This window comes from Emydura macquarii, unplaced genomic scaffold (assembly GCF_026122565.2).
Source record: "Emydura macquarii macquarii isolate MOO-44397 ecotype Brisbane River unplaced genomic scaffold, CSIRO-AGI_Emac_v2 contig_450, whole genome shotgun sequence".
Classification (NCBI taxonomy): domain Eukaryota; kingdom Metazoa; phylum Chordata; order Testudines; family Chelidae; genus Emydura; species Emydura macquarii.
Window position 1 is genome coordinate 6,288,645 of NW_027130587.1, and position 18,956 is coordinate 6,307,600.

Consider the following 18,956-nt stretch of genomic DNA (forward strand, 5'->3'; position numbering starts at 1 on the left):
GAACTCCAGCCCTATCACCAAGAATAGCATGCACTTATGGGGGGAGGGGCACTATCAAGAATAGCAGTTTCACTTGTTATGCACATACTGTTTACACAAAGGATGGTTTAGAATTGGCAGTTACATACCTGCTTAAATTATGTAGCCTGATGCTTGGGCAACAAAGAGTTAAGTTACTCCCCTTGAAACTGTCACAGTAGCATTGTACAGCTGAGGACCTTCCCATTCCTGGAAAGATGGGAAGTCATCAGGATGAAGTATAGAGCACTTGCATGCACTGCCAGCAGCTGTAACAATGAATTAGTGTGGCTAGAGCAGCTGTGATAATGAACAAGGTATAGTACTTCAATGAGATGAACACATTTCAATTAGCCATTTTTAGTACATTTTTATTGAAAAATTATCACAAATAGTCCTAGCAAAATGTTTTTGGCTGGTTTTACATTTATGCTGGAGCTTCCCTTTTTGAAGTAAAGCTGTACAGTTTAGCTGACATAAGAGGCATGTGTAGCAGTGACTTTGCACTCATGGTTTTGCTTATTTTTTTCTATTAACTTCCAACACAGTATTACATTTAATGCACATGAAGCTAAACTGGTTTGGGAAAAATCTGAACAGAATTAGTTTGACTGAAGGGCCAGATCTGGATAGTACAGGAAGTTATCAGGACTACCAAGGAAAGATTGCAGCCAAGCCTAGTAGAAGGGGTTTGATGAGTGCATAATTTAATATCAATTAGGAGTACAGCAGAGTCAGTCTGCCAAAAGAATGCAAGTTAAACAATTATGGTATACATGAGTTGTACAATACACGTCTGAAATCATTTGGCTAATATTATTTACAAAAATAAATTGAAATAATGAAGTCTTACTCCCACAGTTGGATAACATTTTTCTTGGTTGGAAACTGACTAAATGTTTGACTTCTTGCTGCATTGTGTCATTATGGTGCAAAAGATGTATTTTTATATCAAGAGTTACAACCCATCATGTATTTTTATCTAGTTATTGTCAGTTTATTACAAGGACTCATTACACAGTGCAGGATATTGCAAAATACATTCTTTTAGAATGGACTCACAGAAAATGCCATTGTTTTAAGACTATTTCATAAACAGTAAGGATGTCAAAGTTTCACATTATAGTTTGACCAGCAGTAAGGTTCTCTCTCTTACTTTTACAATTCAATAAAAACACAACAGTAAAAATTTGCTGCAATTGCCAGACCTGCAATAAACTCGCTGTTAAGTGGGGAAAAATCATCAAAATGTACACCTGCACTTAGTCTACAAAACTTTCCTTATGTTCATTTGTTACACAGATTAGTTTATATATGCTACATGAAAAGGCAGTTGTACAAGCCCCTGGTTTTCATACAGGAAGTCTTTAAGGCATCTTAATTTTTAGCAAGTTAATTAGTAATGCTTTGTTAGTACCTTTAACACCAGTAATTTCAAAAACACATTCTTACTACACTTAGAGTGAAACAATGGTCCCCCAAACATTTACGTTAATATCTAATTTTAAATTAGAATGAGTTTTGTGCTTAGATGAGAGACTGGACTGACTATGCTGGAGACTTAATTCCTCTCACCACAGAACTGGCACCACAAGCTTTCCCCATTTAGTCCTGCTAATGTGCCTAAATCCCTACTGACAGAATTGCATTTTCAGCCCTCTCTTGACATCTGCTCAGTTGCCAGCAAACTGATTTTCTAAGTTATGAGTATTTAAGAATAACGGGTTTTTGGTCACAGTTCTAAATATGCCACAAAGGACGAAGTGCATTATTTGGTTGCCAAGTTAGAAATGTACTGACCACACCTAAAGATCATCAAGAGCTTTCACTTGATGTGATGCCCTTTAAGAGTATGACTAACAAGACTAACACTAAACTTGTGAGCAAAATGCACACCCAGTAGATAGTGATTAAGGAAGTTGAAGGTGAGGCATGGTAACAAACTTCCCACCCCTGAAAAGAATGTTGCAAACATTAGGGCCTTAGTTATCCAGTAAAAGATCTAGCAGGCAGGCAGGCAATTTGGGCTGTAGCTCAAGGTTTTTATGGGGAGGATGTTTAAATCTGGCAGAGAATAAGTGTTTACAATTTTATTCAAAAAGTTCTAATTTCTTTTTAAGATGGTTGCCAAGAAAACTCATAGTGAAGGCACTTCAAATTTGTCCAATTTTGTTAAGGAGGAAAGTAGTTACTTTGAATTCAATCTCAGATGCAGGTTTTACCTGGAAGGGCTATTAATACTCAAGCCTGCCTTTAAGTTCCAGTGAGGAATAGATGCCAGTTCCAGAAGTAATGCTGGTATAATTTAAAAGTGCTAGGGAGGATTTACCAGATTTGGGATTGTTGCATTTGTAAAGCTACCATAATTTCTACTCCACCCCTCACAAGTGAGTTTGCAACATGTAAGAGCAGGCTAGTATGAGAATCTGAACCAGCTGTGATCTATTGTAAAGACAACCAAGCACTTCTCAGCAGCCTTCCCAAACTGAAGTAAAACAGGAAGTCATTTGTCTGATTTTTTTTTTTTTTTTTTTAAAACACAAAACACACCTATTGATAATAGTAGGGGGCCAGAGAACTCAATTCTACAAGTCAAATATTCTAATCCTTTTCTGAGACTAATTGCTGTAAAGCACTAGACAAAGTAAGTCTTCCATGCAACTTTCTAAAAAGTCTATTTACGAATCACTATGCAAATGACTTTAGTGCTGTATCTTTCCTCTTCAACAGGTTTTAAGTAGGAAAGACAGTAAGCAAATGTGAAAAATTACATTTTATCATTGGATGTGGTTAGCCAGCCAGTTAAACTGACAAGACAATCATTTTTCAACTGATACTTTATCCTTTTGTAAGTTTAACAAGGTAAAGGGGAATTTAACTTGTGCAAACCCATGCTAAGTTACTGACATTTTAAAACATGATCAGAAGTGATATGAATACTTTTAGATTGTCTGATTTCTTTTGGTCATTTAAACTGTCATGCTTTGTAGTTAAATGCTTTTGGAGACACTCATTTATGCCATTCTTCTCAAGTGTTGTACAAACAAGCTGCTGCAAATTCATATTCGAAACAGGCTACACGGAATGTACACTGTTTGCATTAGAGAAGAATACCACCTTTTAAGAAAGTGGCAGTATTTGTCCTTTATTGAAAAAAAATGGAGCAATTGACTACAGCCAACATGATTTGCACGGATAGAGAATGAAAACTAAGTTCGTCTATTATTCCACTCTAGTGTTACTAAGTTAAGGGTTCCAGTTTTTGCACCAACATATGTTGGAAGACCGATCAGTGCACCGAGATTCCATTTGAAATGTACTATAGGGGTGTCAGTCTTTTTTCCGTTTTACTGCACATGCCCAAATTTTGTCCAGAAATATAAAAAGTAGCACTCTGGTTTATCGGCTCATCTTACATATAAGCAATATGTACTGGAAATGTCACTATTCCAGAAAACAGGGAAATTGAAGTTATGAATATCTGCACCCCCATTGCACGCATGGTACCACATAAAAAGTAGTGGTTAAGAAATCACACACACACCCCCACCCACCCGATTTGTTCATGGAGCAGAGATGAGGAATGTTGCATTTAATCTGATCTATAACTATCTCCCAGGGCTAAAAAATTAACAAGGCAAGTACACATTAAACTGACTGACACCTTTGCCTACTATACAACAGCCAGTTCATCAGCACAAGTGCTTACTAGCCCCTATGTGATCTATGGGCTACTTTGGCTGGAAAAGTGCTGAACCTATGAAACAAGGACACAGGTTATTTAAGAAGGACCATAGCCAGCTCAGAATAAAAATCCATTGCCATTTTAGGGCACAAAGGTTTGACATCAGGCTGTTCCACAGTGCAGTCTGAACTCCTTCCTGCAACCCCAGCTGCCTAACATTTGACAGTGAACCTCCAAATACTACCAATAAATGGCCATTCTGCTGGAACTGAAGACCTGTACTGAGTCTAGAAGTGCAGAAGCAACATGCTTTATCTCACTGGAGTGGCTGGTTTCATCCTGCATTGATTACCCATAGATCCAAGAAAAATGCCACTCCAGTAACTAGTGTCCCTTTTAGGATTCATAATTGCAGCTCCAGCATTGTATTCCTTTGCAGTAAGTTCACCTACCAATCTGTTTTCCTTTAGTGTTTCTTCAGTTAGTGTAAGCTTAGGTTAGCTTAAGCTTGGAGCACTCATGTTATACAAGAGCTGTTTGTAAGATGGAAAGATCAATGATGCAACGTGTGCAACAAAAAGCAGACTTCAGCAGTTCTGGCAGCCAGGAAGAAAGTCTGCCAATTAAAAGGAACCTGCATTTCTCTTGAACATGCTGGAGCTAATGAGACATTTACTAAGGAGGTATCAAGATGTGGAACTGCAATTCTGATTCCTTTGTATCATATATTGTAAAGCTTTCTGTTGTAAGGCCACAATTCTTCAGCTATGCCCCTTTAAACCCTGTTTAAAGATGTAACTTGAAATTGGACTGTGCAGTGACAGCCATGACCTATGTTATAAACAAGCCTTCTATGGAAAAAGGGAACATCTTTGAAGACAACGCAAAGAAGTTACTATTTACCCCTGAAGCTTAGGGCCATCTCCTATTAAATAGCCTGAAAATGGCAAGACTTTAGAGTAGCTCAATGCAATGCACGAGTGCAAGCACAGACCTGTTATTTTGATCAGCGCAGGACACTAGGCTAATGCAATTTTAATTGCCATGCCCCACTGCAAGTAGGAGGGTCTATCACTTAATTTTAGATGATCCACTCCAATTCATTTACTAGTGACGTCTATCACAACCCAATACATTTACAGTCATACAAAATCATTTATACTGGAATACACCATATCATGGTCCTTAATTAGTTGTGTCTATTGCCAAAGGAAGACATGTATAGGCCTCCCCTTCCCTGTGTACAGGGTTTGCTAGCAGAGCTGCTGTCTGAAGAGCACTGACCAAGAATCCCGCAACTCCCACAGTATACTAGGAGACTCCTCCCAGAGTCAAGACATCAAAGCAGATGTTGCAAACTCGAACAGGCTTGTTTAAATCAAATTTTATGATGGGAATCTCCTTTGTTGAGCATCTATGGCAGAGCAGACGTCCACAGTGCCTGCTGCGGAGGGAGAAAAAAGAATGCATAGGTTTATAATATCAATATAAAACAATGAAGACTATGGTATATGCTCAGTCATGCCGGTGAGAGTGTGAAGAGTCAATGTGTTTGAGAGGTTACAAAATGCAAAGTCATCCTTTATAGTAAGTGGCAGAGGTTCTTTATAAAAAAAGAGATTCCAGTATCTGATGCCAGAAACAACAACTGCTTCTACTATAGTTATTTACAAATATCACTGGTGGGTTGTAGAGCCATCATCCTGTTAAGACAACACTTGTTCCATGTGCAGAGTTAACAGCACCAGCTCTTTTCACCACCAATACTGCTCTAGAATACAATTTCATTTTCTGCAACAAAACACTAACTAGAATCAGTATCTTCGAGAAACACTGCAGCCCCATCTGGGAGAGAGTTATCTACATACTCCATAAATAAGACAAAGTTACTAATTCCTGAGATTATCACAGAAATTGATCCTTAAAATGCTGCTGTTTCCAGGATTTATGTCCCCAGCCAAGTGATTTTTGTCCCTCACATGCAGCTTGGCTGTATGACCCTTATCAGTCCTTACTGAAAGGCATAATAGCAGTCACCATATTCAAGCCTTATTACAGTTAGGTTTCGACTACAGCTTTCTTGACAAGTGACAAGAAGCTTTCACTTTGAAAGTAATGAGAAATATTAGCAAATATATGCCCTAGCCTTACAGACACCTACATTTCCTATGGCAGTCTACATCAGCACTGCGGAGCAGAAAAAGCATCTATGGCCACACAGATCAAAGAAACTGTGGTAGACTCCTGCTAGAAACACCCACATTTAAGCACTTTTCATCTAAGGTGACCAGGACCACAATCCAGTAGACTGTCAGACTGCTGTCAGAGCCCCTATGGGTTTCCTTCCTTGCTACACCTTGTGAGCCCCGTTAGAACTGACACCAGGTTCCCCGGATAATGTGGGTGAGGTAAGATCTTATTGGCCCAGTTTGTTGGAGAGACAGACAAGAAGTTGGTCCAGTAAAGGGTATTCCTCACCCATCTTGTCTCTCTGATATCCTGGGACTGCCATGTCTACAACACAGCTTACAGCAGGTTCCCCTCTCCAACATCCCAGCTCTCAACATTGCAAGTGGCTTCTCACCCCAATGAAAAAGGAGTTCCTTGACAGGCATCCCGCCTTACATGCAACTGCAGGCAGCTTACTCTCCAACAGCCTGTCTCTCAGATGGTAGCCTGCACCTGAGAACTGTTTCAGTCAGGCCATGGGGCTCTGAAAAACTGATCTACCTAGCAATTGAAGTAGGTATAAGAGAGGGCTTTAAATTCAAAGGGATCAAGTATTCATTTATCCACATGCACTTTATACCTCTACAGAAGAAAGTTCCTTCCATGATTACTTAAACCAAGCCAGTTATGTTCTGTGGATTAGTCATGCAGAGGTGTGGTGGAGGGGAGGGAGTGGGGTTGGGGCAGGCATAATAATATATTAAGTTACCAATGATGCTTCCTTGTTGTGACTCCAAACTTGGCAGTGCATTCATAGCAGTTAGAGCCATCGCACCAGGGAGGTTCTTTTGATAGCATATCTGTAACAAAGGAGAAAGACACCCCCCCTTGGGATTGAAGAACCTGCATGTTGAGACAAGTCTCTCCTCCTTCATAGCTCAAACATTATGATTCCCCCCCCCCCCATGGTCATCTTGCCCCTCTCCTTTCAGACTGGAGATCACCACTATCACAGAGACAAACAGCTGATCAAGCGCCCTCCAACCTTAAGGGCACATACAGGGCATGTCTTTAGTATGGTTAGTGCCAAAGTTTAGAATGTTTAGTGGAATTTTCCAAAGTGAAAGCTGGATTTAAACAAACAAACATTCTCCTGCAATGTTGCACTCTTTAGGTTGAAAACATTAAGTGAGCCAGAAAGGCAGTCGCTCATTGCCCAAGACATGTGCAAAGGGCATACAGCAAGTGGTCAACTACATTTAACAAATATTTCAGTTTGAAAACCAACATGATAGTAGTAGAAGATGACATTCTCCTTTTTGAAAAGGGGAAATTTTAAGAATTATGGCCAGAGTTTAAGCCCAAGTACAGAGAGCCACTGAAAGGTCAGGCAAAAAGGTACTGAGCACTTTTACCTCTCAGTGAACACAGTGGAACCTGTGAGAGCCCCTCAAAGTCAGACCACTAATTTAGGATCCCAACTTTAGGCATGTCTCACTGATACTAAAAGCCTAGGTCAAAACTCCTCCCTGCCCCCAACTTAAGTGCTTTGTGTACTTACCCAAGAGTCTAAAGAGAAGCTGTTTTGTAGCAACTTGATAGTTGAAGATATTGACTCCTTGGTTATTGTTAACCCCAAGACGAGCCCCAGCTCTCACTATAGCACGGCACAAGTTAGCATTTCCCTTCATATAGGCCAACAGGAGCACTGAAAAGCAAGGACAGACATTTCCCTACTGGGGCAGACTACATTCCCCCCATTTCCCACACACAGACGCAGATGCTACATGTGGAGATACCCGTCTAACAGATTCTATGAACACATGGAATACTCAAGGACGATTGCATCAACTTTATAAGTGGTATATGGGCTAGTGCTAGGGATTGTATTCCTGACTCAATGGGGAGATACACAGTGTTTCCAGCAGGAACTGAAGTCATTAAGGAATAAATTAATGCAAATCCCTAGGAAAGTAACAACTCTGGGGGAAAAAAAAAAAAAAAAAGTCTCATCCCTTGGGGAAAATTGGATAGACTAGTTTGACCGCGTTCAAGAGGCCTGGCAAGTGAAGAACTGACAAATGTATGCAAGTAACCACCCTGATGTGGACAGAAAGGTCATACATGCTGGATCCAAGAACTGACAAGGAATTATCACCGAGAGAGACAGACCCTGCGCTACTTTAATCCTGTCATAATCCCTAGGTAGAAGATGGGTAACTGGCTGATAACATAGGCATACTGTTTTCAGAAAAAAGGCATTAGAGAAGACTTATCTTACAAACAATAGTATTTCACTTCATAAAAGATGGCTGGCCACTGGTTAATGCTGCTATTCTCCCCTAGAGCCCAAGAATACACGTGCTGAAATAAAGTCAGACCTGCTGCCGTGATCAATTAATTGCAGGAGTCTGCAGCTTAAGTCTCTGATCGGGGGGCGGGGAGGAGGAGAGAGATGACTGTGGTATTCTGCTCAGAGAGGTGGCCCTGATAGTTATAGGTCTGAAATGTAAGGGAGGAACCCTCTACGAGGCCATTAAGGTATCAGAGCTACAGTCACCTTGGAACCCTGACAACGTATACTTTATAAGACCAAATTAAAATAGGTTTAATTTATTAACACAACTGAATATTTGCATCTCAGTTTTACAAGTGTAACGCCAACTGGTCATCCTTTCCTAAATTCACAACAATTGTACAGTATTTTTAAACAGCAACATTCAGATTCAAGAATTATTGTATTCTGGTTACCTGTATTTCCTTCAGCATCAGGTTTGTCTAGAGGATATTCTGGCATACATTCTAAGAAGAGCTCACAGATGGCTGCCGCATTATCTTTCCCATAATGTCCCAGAATGTGCATTGGTGATTGACCTCTGTTACAAGACACATTACTCAGATATTATAACAGACCAAGATATGTTTACATCATCATTTACTCCAACCAGCTTCAGAGTGACTTGTCCACAAAAGCAATGTGGCAGCCAGTTTTAAAGCACACCATGGGTAATTAAAGTTCTCATTTTCTTTTCTTGAATTAGTGATTTAATTCAATGCATCTGATTTAAATGGTTAATTTACGCTGAGAAAAGAATGAAAGAATTGCTAAGAGTGTTTGAATGAAGCAAATTTTGAACATATATTGCTTTGCGCACCTTGAAAGTGCATCATTGTAAACCTCTAAGATAGATCTACAGAATTAAAGGTTTTGACACAGTCTAATTTTTTTATTTTACACACACACACACACACACACACACACACACACACACACACACACACTTTTTAAAAAATTGCTTATGATCTAATAAAGTCTTGTGTTCATGCAGCATAGTACGAAACATAGCAGTATTTACCGAAGATTAAAGGCTTCAGCATCCACATAGCATTCTGTCAGGAGGATACGGATATTGTTTAGACGACCATGCATCACAGCCAGATGAAGAGCTGAGGAGGACAGAAAAGACAAATCCAAGGTTCAAGTGACATTCCTGACATCCCAGAATAGTTAGGAAGCCTGGCAGTCACATCACCTCACTTTTTAAATTAGATTTTGGTGACTCACCCTGTCCCTTTTATACCCTTGAAGTTAGAATCTACTCAGCTGCCAGCTCCCAATCTAGAGGATACCAAGATCTGGATTGCTAGACCGCAAAGACTAGCAAAAGTTTAGTAGTAGATAAATTTACCATTATTTCCGTTTTCATCCACAGCCGCAAAGTCTACTCCGTTCTCTAGAAGGACAGAGCAAATTGTGGGCAGGTCCTGCTGAGCAGCTAGGTGGAGAGCAGTCTGGCGGTGCTTAGTCAACTCGTTCACCTTTGCACCTGCAAGAAGCTGTTAGAAGACATGAGAATGAAGAGATCGCTAAAAGGTCTCCTAGGAGAATATTAGCAGCCAATACACTAGATCATTTCCATTTTAATGTATTACATAGATGCTTTCCATTTATTTCTTACACCACCTCTGGGTGTGAGGCAAATATTCCTATTATACAGAGATAAACTGAGACACAGATGTGGTCAGATCAAGTTAGTACCAAGTCTGGGTCTATGACACATGGATCTCAACTCCCAGTTTAATGCTGTAAACACTAGATGACTGGTGTTAATTGAGCTATTTTAGAAAGGTTTATAATCTGCACTGAGACACTTGAAGAAAGTCAAGTATATTAAGCTTCTACCAATAGAATCCTCTTCAGTACATACCAGATTGCGTACAATGATCTCGGAGCCTGCTTGTACAGCTAGGTGTAAAGGTGTTAGCTTAGAGGCATCCTGGACTCTAGAATTTACATTGGCCTGGACACTGATCAGGAAGAGCACGCTCTCAATATCCGAATTCTGAACAGCTACGTGGAGGAAGTTCCGACCTTTGTTATCCACCTGAGGCAGTGAGAGAAAGCATACAATGAAGCCTTACACAAAGCCATCCTGAAGAGCAGGACGGATCAAGTCTATTTTTGGATAATTGTTGGAGCGCTGTTTTTAACTAGGCACATGTTCCAAGGCACAACTTATCAGTTAGACTCATCCTTTTCTCTGGCCTTGAGAAACTGCAATCTTGCCCCACTCACATCCTTTCAGAATGCTATTGCAAAGATGGTTTTCCCACCCTGTCACTTTAACCACATCACCTTTCTTTATGCATCTCTACTGGTTTGTTCTTCTATCATAACAAACATAAGCTACTTATTTTCACTTTCGAGGCCCTTCAAAACCTATCCCCTCCCTGCCTATCATCTCTTATTCAGTATCAAAAGGTCAACCCCTCCTTCAAATGGCCAATGACAACAGTTGGGTGATGGAGGCTGGCAAGTTTCCAAACAAGTACTTTTCTCCCATGCTGCCCCTCATGTTTGCCAGGAGCTCCCTGTAAACAGCCGCAAGACTCATTATCCTTCTTCACATTGCTCCTGAAAAGACTGTACTGTGGTGCCAACAAATGAACTTGACAATCTTTTAGGGTGCTGGTGCACTGAGAACCCAGCCCAACAGGCTGACCAATAATGCCTCATTGTTTCCATGTGTTCTCGTCTTATTCTTCCACTGGAAGCTCCATGGGACAAGAGACTCTTTGTTCTGTTTATACAGAACCTGGTTCGTGACTGCGGCTCCTAGATGCTATAATATTAAAAAACCCTGCTGCCCTTTTCTCAATCGTCTGCAAACCAAGAGCCCATTCTGATTATTTCACTGTAAAATCAGAGACGTTAGAGATGGAGGAGACCCACTGGACAGTACCAGTTGCAGGGGAATAGATACTAAGTTGCCAAGAAATAAATGGTTAAGTGGATTTGCTAATACTTAAAAAGGTCCTCCATTTTCAATCCATATTTCACAAGCTTGTATCGTACATTTTGCTATCTTTCTACTAGTCTTATTTATCTTGTCAATTTCTAGGTGTAATTGCAGGTTGGATAATATTTTAATGAAATAGGCAAAAAAGGTTAACAGTTCTGTTATTTGTGGCACAATATTATTTTGGTTAAATGTATTTACATTAGTATAATACTATTAGGGCTGGACAAAGGACGGCAACATGCAATCCTAACACACTAATGCAAGGTGTGCTCATATGATTATACTCTGTGGGGGAGGATGGAGTAATACTGAGTGCATGGCACTGTTCACATGTGCCCTAAAGGCACCATTAAGTAGTGCACCACAGTTTTTAGGATTATGTTATACTTTCCTGCACTATCTAAAAACTTGAATTCAGTGAACAGATTTAATTATGCACCCAAAAACTCAATAGCTCATTAACTTGCATAAGGTAGGAGAAGACTGCTCAACAATGTCTGAAATTTTCACCAAGAAGCCTGACAATACAGGTGATGGTTCCACAGTTTTACACTGCATTGTTAAGTCATAACTAACAGTGGTGTTTTCCTGCTTCAGAACAAGCTGTCTAAATACCAATATTTGAACAAAGGAGTTTACTTGATTTTAAGAATCATTTACAACACTATGATAGAACGTTTACTTCAGTAGAAGTCCACAACTTAAGACAGTTGTTATTTCAAGGTCTTATTTCACTACAAAGAGGTATTAATGCCCTGCCTTTTTTTTAAACACACATATGCCTGGGCGATCACATGACTATAGGAACTGACAAGACACCATACAGAACAGTGAGAACACCAAGACTCATCACACCACTTCAACACAGGCAGCCTTTGGTTTTCTAGCAGATCTTGTTTCCATGCCACACTGGATTAATATCTGGAATAAACCAATTAAGAGCAAAATAAAGCATGAACTCTGCAGGGCGCAGGCTACCAGCATACCTGTGTACCTAGCAGAGTTAAAGAACCTAATATGCATATCATGTCCCCACCTTACCTGCTCAGCAGCTCCTGGTTCCCGCTTCAGGATGGACTCTGCTGCTTTATTATTCTTGTATGTCATAGCACATGCAAACGGGGTCATGCCTTGCCGGTCACGCATATTCAATCTGATTTCTGGATGTGAAATCATCAGCTGAATGATGACGCTGTGCTGATTGCTAATGGCAACATGGATTGGAGTTCTTCCCTCTGCATCCTACAAAGAGAGACCAGGAAGTTCACATTAGTGTAGCTTTGATATGCAATTAGAAGCAACTCTTGTCTCCAAGACACAGAACTACAGCAAGAGTGGGATAGAGTCTCCTGATGGGGAGATTTAAAGATACTAATTGATTTAAGGAAACTGTTAAAGCCCCTGTTATTTTAAACAGTAATACAGACTGTCTTGTTCAATTGACTTTATCCTTGAGAACTAGATCGCCACAACATTCTGGGTTATCTAGAAGACACTACTGTAGTTCAAACAAGCAGATTCACATTCTCAAATATTACTTTTCCCTAAGAACCACACATTTTTGGAGTCATGAGTATTTAACAGTTGTGTCCACAATAATATGTGACCACTAAAGGAACTCTCAAGCAAATATCAATAAGACTTAATATTTCAGCTATGGAATATTTGAACATTTCCTCCCCACTGCCCCTCCCCACCCTCTCACACACCCCAGCATATTGCAACTTTAAAAGGTTGCTTCTTTACACTTCCTGCATCATGCAAACACATTGGTATGATTATTGTACAGTCATTAATTATTCATTTACTCCATTTGTGTTAAATAACTATTGAAGGATTTAGGAATTAGTGCTTATTTCTCTGCTAAAAATAAAACATACCAGAAAGTTCCATGGATCAAGCAAACAAAGTTTTAAGAAGTTAACCTAAAAGGGTCTTAATTGATGCAAAAGAAAAATTAGAGCAACGTATAAACAAAGATACTTTCAGGATTATTTGACATGCTTACTACACCATAAATTGGTTTCAGATTGGTGGAAGTTTTGAAATGGGTAACCTGGCATTAACTACATGGATGTGGTTACATATGGAATAGCAGTCCTAACAAACCAATACCACATGTCTAGTTAAACAGAACATTTTGTGTAGTCAAGCAGGATCTTCAGGACATGTGTGTGCATTATGCACTAACTAAAAATAGTAAAAACAAAGAAATCTAAAATAAAAACCAAACAAAGTTCAGTTTCTCTGATCCAAAAGGGATTATGATATATGGAAAGAGATTAAATTATTTATTATGAAGCTGAACACATGTACAACAATCAGTTGAGTCAATCTCCAGAGTTCATTCAATGGGACAAAAAACAAAACCAAAAAAAAAAAAAAAAAAACCAACTTCCAGATGCGTGGGTTGGAAGGGAAACAATTGAACAATCAGTTTTATTCTTTATGTTAAAGCTGCAACAGATACTGTGTTAGTGACAGATTTCCATATTAAATAAAAAAATCTCAAACTTGAGCTGGAAAAAAGTTTAGAACAGTAGTCTTTACTTTTTGAAAGACAACCTACGTATATTTCTACTTACCTGTGCATTTACATTGGCACCAAACTCTAGAAGGCACTGTACCACCTCTTCCAGCCCCCAGCAAGCTGCCAAATGCAGAGGTGTCTGTCCATCACGAGCTTCCTCTTCTCCTTCACCATTAGCACCTGGCTGTCTAGGACTATTTACATCACAACCACTGGAAGGAAAGCAGCAACAATTAAATCTCTTTCCATGGATGAGCTGATACTAGCAGCTCTGAACCAACGTGGAAAGCTCTTTCCTTACAAGAGATTCACCAGTAGCTATTGCTTGTGTGCGCATGTGTTAAAACTCTTGTAAGAGTTAGTTTTACCCTCATCTGTTTACAGTAGCATCCTTAACACTAGTGAGAATTTATGCATTAATAATGTTCATCTTAAGGGAAAACATCTTTACTACAAAAGTGTTCAGTACTCACAAACAATGAAAAGCTTAAGAAAACTCAAGTCCCTTAAATAGTGTAACTGACATTTCAAAACAGTAACTCCACAAGCTACTAGCAGTATGTACTTGCTAGTTTGTCAATGCTTCACAAACAAAGGCTGTTCCACACCAAAGTATAAAAAACCCTGAATTTAATGAGAGCTATCCATCCACTAAGCTGAATGAAGTGTGCATGCCCACCATTAGCTTGAAACAAAATTAAGATTTACATTTACCCGCTGCTGGTGCGCCTATGTTCTGTTTACAGACATTATAAGAGAGGGTCTTTTCTGCAGTACATTAGAAGTTACCAGACTAGTGTGTTGGATAATGCTGAAGACAGAATCCATTGGGAAAGCACCACTCTAGAATGACTGACAGTGCCATCTGAAGATTCTAAACAAAAACTTTAAAGTTTCTTTTGGAATGCAACAAGGTGGGTGAGGTAATATTTTATTGGATCAACTTCTGGTGGAGAGAGAGATACAAGCTTTTGAGCTACACAGACCTGAAGGGCTTTGTGTAGCTCAAAAGCTTGTATCTCTCTCACCACCAGAAGTTGGTCCAATAAAAGATATTACCACATCCACCTTCTCTAATATCCCCGGACCAACATGGCTACACCACCACTTTGTAGAGCAGTCTCATATCTGACCTGCGAATAAGGAAGCATGCTATTGGTTCACTGTTTTCATCAATGGCTCTGTGCAGAAGTGTCTGTAAGCATCCACCTGGTCCTGGACCCCAGCAGGTTGCATCACAGCCATGTCTTACCTGAATTAACAATGAAGCACAATAAGGTAGATACCTGCATCTCAGTTATATATTCACTTGGCTATTCTTTGTTTTTAAGAGTAGCAACAAAAGAAAAAACCTCCCTCCCCTGCAACCCCCACAGCTGTAACTGTTTAGTTTTTATTTCTCTTTATTCCTTCATCTTTTGTAATATATTACCCTTATGACAAGATAAATTAGCAACTGTCATCTGTAGTCTTATGAAATATTTTCATGTGACTGCCATAAAGTCCAGATTTGTTTGGGACCAGATTAGTCATCCATCCACTAACAGCAAGGTGGTTGGTAGCTCAAGTGCATCAGATTCATAGTAACTCATCCCCCCGCCCCCACACACACACAGCAGTAAGTGGGAGTTCCAGCACATCTAATATCACCTCCTGTAACTCTGTTCAAAGGGCAATCAGTTGTATATGAAACTTTACTAGTCATGCTCAATGAAAAGTGACCTAGAACAGGATGGGCAACTGAACGTAAGTTGCAGTAAATCCTTCAGACAGACTTTTTAGAAATGATGTTGCCACAGGGTACTCAATCTTTGTTTACAGAAAACACATCACCCTGCCCCAACTCTTTCATGCCCATAGAATGAAAGCAGTAAAGTACTCTACAACTTTGTCTGAACTTAATGACTACATCAAACCCCATTTGTTTGGGAACAAGATCTTCTGCAGTTTTCAGGGGGGGGGGGGAAGAAAGGAAGATAAGCCAGAGTTTCAAAAGTGTTTTTTTTAAAAAAAATTTAAAAAAAGGGAAGCTGGCCAGCCAGTTCACAGAGGTATTTTGAGATCCATTAAATGCTCATAAGCTTTCCAACAAGAAGCAAGAAAGGCTTTTTAACACCTCGGGAACATACCTAAGCTAAAATTAAAGTAAGCTCACTGGAATAACGTAGCCTTGTTATGAATAATATAGTTAAACTTCCATTTGTCAAGGGGTTAATAAGTTCAGCTATAAAAATTTGCTTCAAGCTAGAGTTTGACATAAGTGATTTTTAAATTACATAGTTATTATTGTGCTTTCTAAGTAACTTCTGTAGCAAAGGTGATCAAGTTACCCAACTACAAAGGTGTCTAAAAAATAGTTATGGCAACTGAAAGCTTGGAGATATTACCATTTAATAACTTGCTGCACAAAAAACCACCCAGAACATTTATCTTTCTAACTTCACATACATATACAGCAGCAACACTAGCACAAAAACTGGTTCAACGTTCCCATCATATCACTGGATCAGTAATATGACTAACAAATTGACTTACAGGAATTGTTCTAAAAAAGATGCAGTCATATTCCTAATATACCCTCAAATTCCATGCATACTTCAGGCACTGTTTTCCCCAAGAAAACAAAAACAGACCACATTTCAATGATGAAGTAAATACTATTTTAACACACATTTTAGATGAATATGTACTTGGAATCTTGATCCACTTTGCAACCATGAACACAAGAGTCAATGCTTAAGTTTCAGAGAGTCATATCTCCCTTAATCTGAAGAAGGTGGACAGAAAATTTTTAAAGGAGTACTGTTTAAATTTACAAATGTAGAGACTGAAAAAGTAGTGACTTACTTTCCTGAAATAGTGAGAACTCCCAACTCTGAGGGAAGTTAAATAATTGTAGATGTTAACACCTTTGAAGGTCAGACCACTTACATTTCAGAGTTTTGAAACCTTTTTTTAATGTTTCCAGTTTTGACCCATATATTCATGCTTATACATTTTACCTTAATGTACTGGAACCCTTTAGATGCTCCCAGATAAGTTGCATTGATTTTAGCTGCATTGCAGAAATATTATCTAATACGCACTGTTATTTCATCATATGCCTTTGTTTAGGCCATTCTCTACAGTAAGACCCAATATCTACTTATTTAAAAATTGGTCTTCCCATCCTAATATAGAATATATATTGGTGTCACACACAAAAGTCATAGGCTTAAAAAGAAGCATCCTTATGGAGAACAGGTATGAAGTCAAAATTTCTCAGCCTGCCAGCTTTTATTAAAACCTGGTCTGATTTAGAGTTAGATTTTTCTCTTTTATTAACAGGTCCCATATGGAAGGAAGCACTGAAAAATCCTCATGTCTCCAATGAAGAGGACCTAACAACAGTAAGAGCATTGCTGGATTACCTAATGCCTGCATGAGATCTTTTGTGTGTGTGTGTGTGTGTGGGGGGGGGGGGGGAGGAGGATATGATATCTAGTTGAAGCCTGTAAGGTTCATCAACACCAAACATATTTAAAAAACCCAGACAGGGGTAAGTCAAATTACATGAGGGTATTTACCAGCTTTAGTGTACCCTTTACAGACTAGATCAATACAGGAACATGAGCATGTGGTCCAGCAAATACTTAATTCCTGCTACAAATACCATATTTTTGTGGGTTGACATTTTCCAAAAAGTTCAAGTGACCTACAAACTAGGGAGGATAAAGAATCATGGAAGTTTTAAAACTGCATTGGGAGGTGTGCGCTGGTAGTGGGCAATTAAGTTTTGACTAAAAACAGAAGAAGAGTTTAAACAAGTCTTCCAAAAAAGTTTAGAAGCCCACTTTGGATATGACAGACCGGTACCAGATTTGACAATGCTACAGAAGCACATGTTGCTATTGATTCCTACGCATTAGTGTACTAGCGGTTAATTTTGCTTCTCCATAGCATTTGATTACTAGTGAAACGCAATCTCACAAACTGATTGTAAAAATTTAAGGATATGGTGAAAATGCTGGTCTTACCAGAGTCGATGCAATATCTTCCAAATTATTTTCCAGGGCAAGCCATAGTGGAGGATTCCCTTTCTCATCTGGCACGGACATGTCCGCCCCTCTGGTACAAATAGCATCAACCACTAGGGGAAGCTGGTTTTTTATAGCTAGCTGAAGGGCCGTCTCTCCATCCTGAGTTCTGCAATATGTACAGTTGATCTATAAGATCTATTGTCATCACCTCATTAAAATAAAGACCTTCTGTTGCACTGATTTATTGGCAGACCAATCAAAGTATCAGCTCTTGATTCATACACTTTGATTTTAAACTCCTTGGGTAAAAAAGTGCCTAGTTTAAGACACATAAGAAGGTACATCACCACCACCACCTTTAGCCACTAGCCACAAAACTCAGTTCATGTCTTCACTTTTTTTCCCTCCAACTATTATCACTGCCATAATGTTAAAGCTGTTGGGTTAGCAGACAGTCCCAAGATGCTGTTCAGCATTTCTGTTTTCACTACAATTAGATAGCATCTGTTGAAACCAAAGCTTGCTTTTTAGGGCAATCTACTGCCAAGGACGAGCATGAAGTCATCTATAACGAACCGTTATTTCGGAGCATAAAGGAGAATCAGAGGCACTGGACTATGACAGGCATCTTTAGCATTAGTACAATAGTATCAATCACTCAGCCTGATAACTGGATTCCACCCAGGAGGTGTTTATCTGGCCCCATGACAGAAGCTTATTTAATATTTAGGTTTCTAGCCATGATGACTTGGAAGAATGCCTTCCAAGGATGAATCCAATGTAAACCAATACTACGCTGTCTTCTTGAGTCTGCAGACATTGATGGCTCTAAAGATGTGAGGTACTTCCATTCATCTCACTGGGGTGAGAATTTTGAAACCTATTGAGGAAGATCAGATTCTCAGAATTTAAGGAGGCACCTGATTTTGTAAAGTTACTAGACCCAGGCACCTGCATCACAGTTTTAAAAGGAGGGCAGAAATAGCACTGAAAGAATCCCATGTTACTCCTCCTCATGCCACTATGCTGAGTGATTCAGAATACAATACCAGTATTACCTAAAACTTTTCAGTTACTAACTGGGCCATGTTCTAACTTTTGATCTTTGGGAAAGCCTCCCTTTGCTATCTATGGAAAAATCTGACATGGATAAAAGGATAGTATCATGTGTTACCAACTTTGTAGGTGGTCCATCAATTATAATTTAATTTTTTTTTTAATATATATATATA

At 39.3% G+C, this 18,956-nt stretch overlaps 1 protein-coding gene across 2 annotated transcripts in view; it reads right to left on the reverse strand.

Moving 5' to 3' along the window:
- Nucleotides 1-319: 319 nt before the first annotated feature.
- The window catches only part of ANKFY1 (ankyrin repeat and FYVE domain containing 1), a 44,777-nt gene continuing 26,140 nt past the window's right edge, over nt 320-18,956 (reverse strand). For both annotated transcript variants that reach the window (XM_067537869.1, XM_067537870.1), the window contains exons 15-25: nt 17,722-17,890; nt 14,839-14,957; nt 13,761-13,917; nt 12,217-12,417; nt 10,081-10,257; nt 9,562-9,709; nt 9,229-9,319; nt 8,624-8,748; nt 7,434-7,580; nt 6,642-6,732; nt 320-5,147 (exon numbers count right to left, since the gene is read on the reverse strand). In XM_067537869.1, coding sequence (XP_067393970.1) covers nt 5,015-5,147; nt 6,642-6,732; nt 7,434-7,580; nt 8,624-8,748; nt 9,229-9,319; nt 9,562-9,709; nt 10,081-10,257; nt 12,217-12,417; nt 13,761-13,917; nt 14,839-14,957; nt 17,722-17,890 — 1,558 coding nt within the window. In that variant the 3' untranslated portion in view covers nt 320-5,014. The remainder of the gene's footprint in view (nt 5,148-6,641; nt 6,733-7,433; nt 7,581-8,623; nt 8,749-9,228; nt 9,320-9,561; nt 9,710-10,080; nt 10,258-12,216; nt 12,418-13,760; nt 13,918-14,838; nt 14,958-17,721; nt 17,891-18,956) is intronic.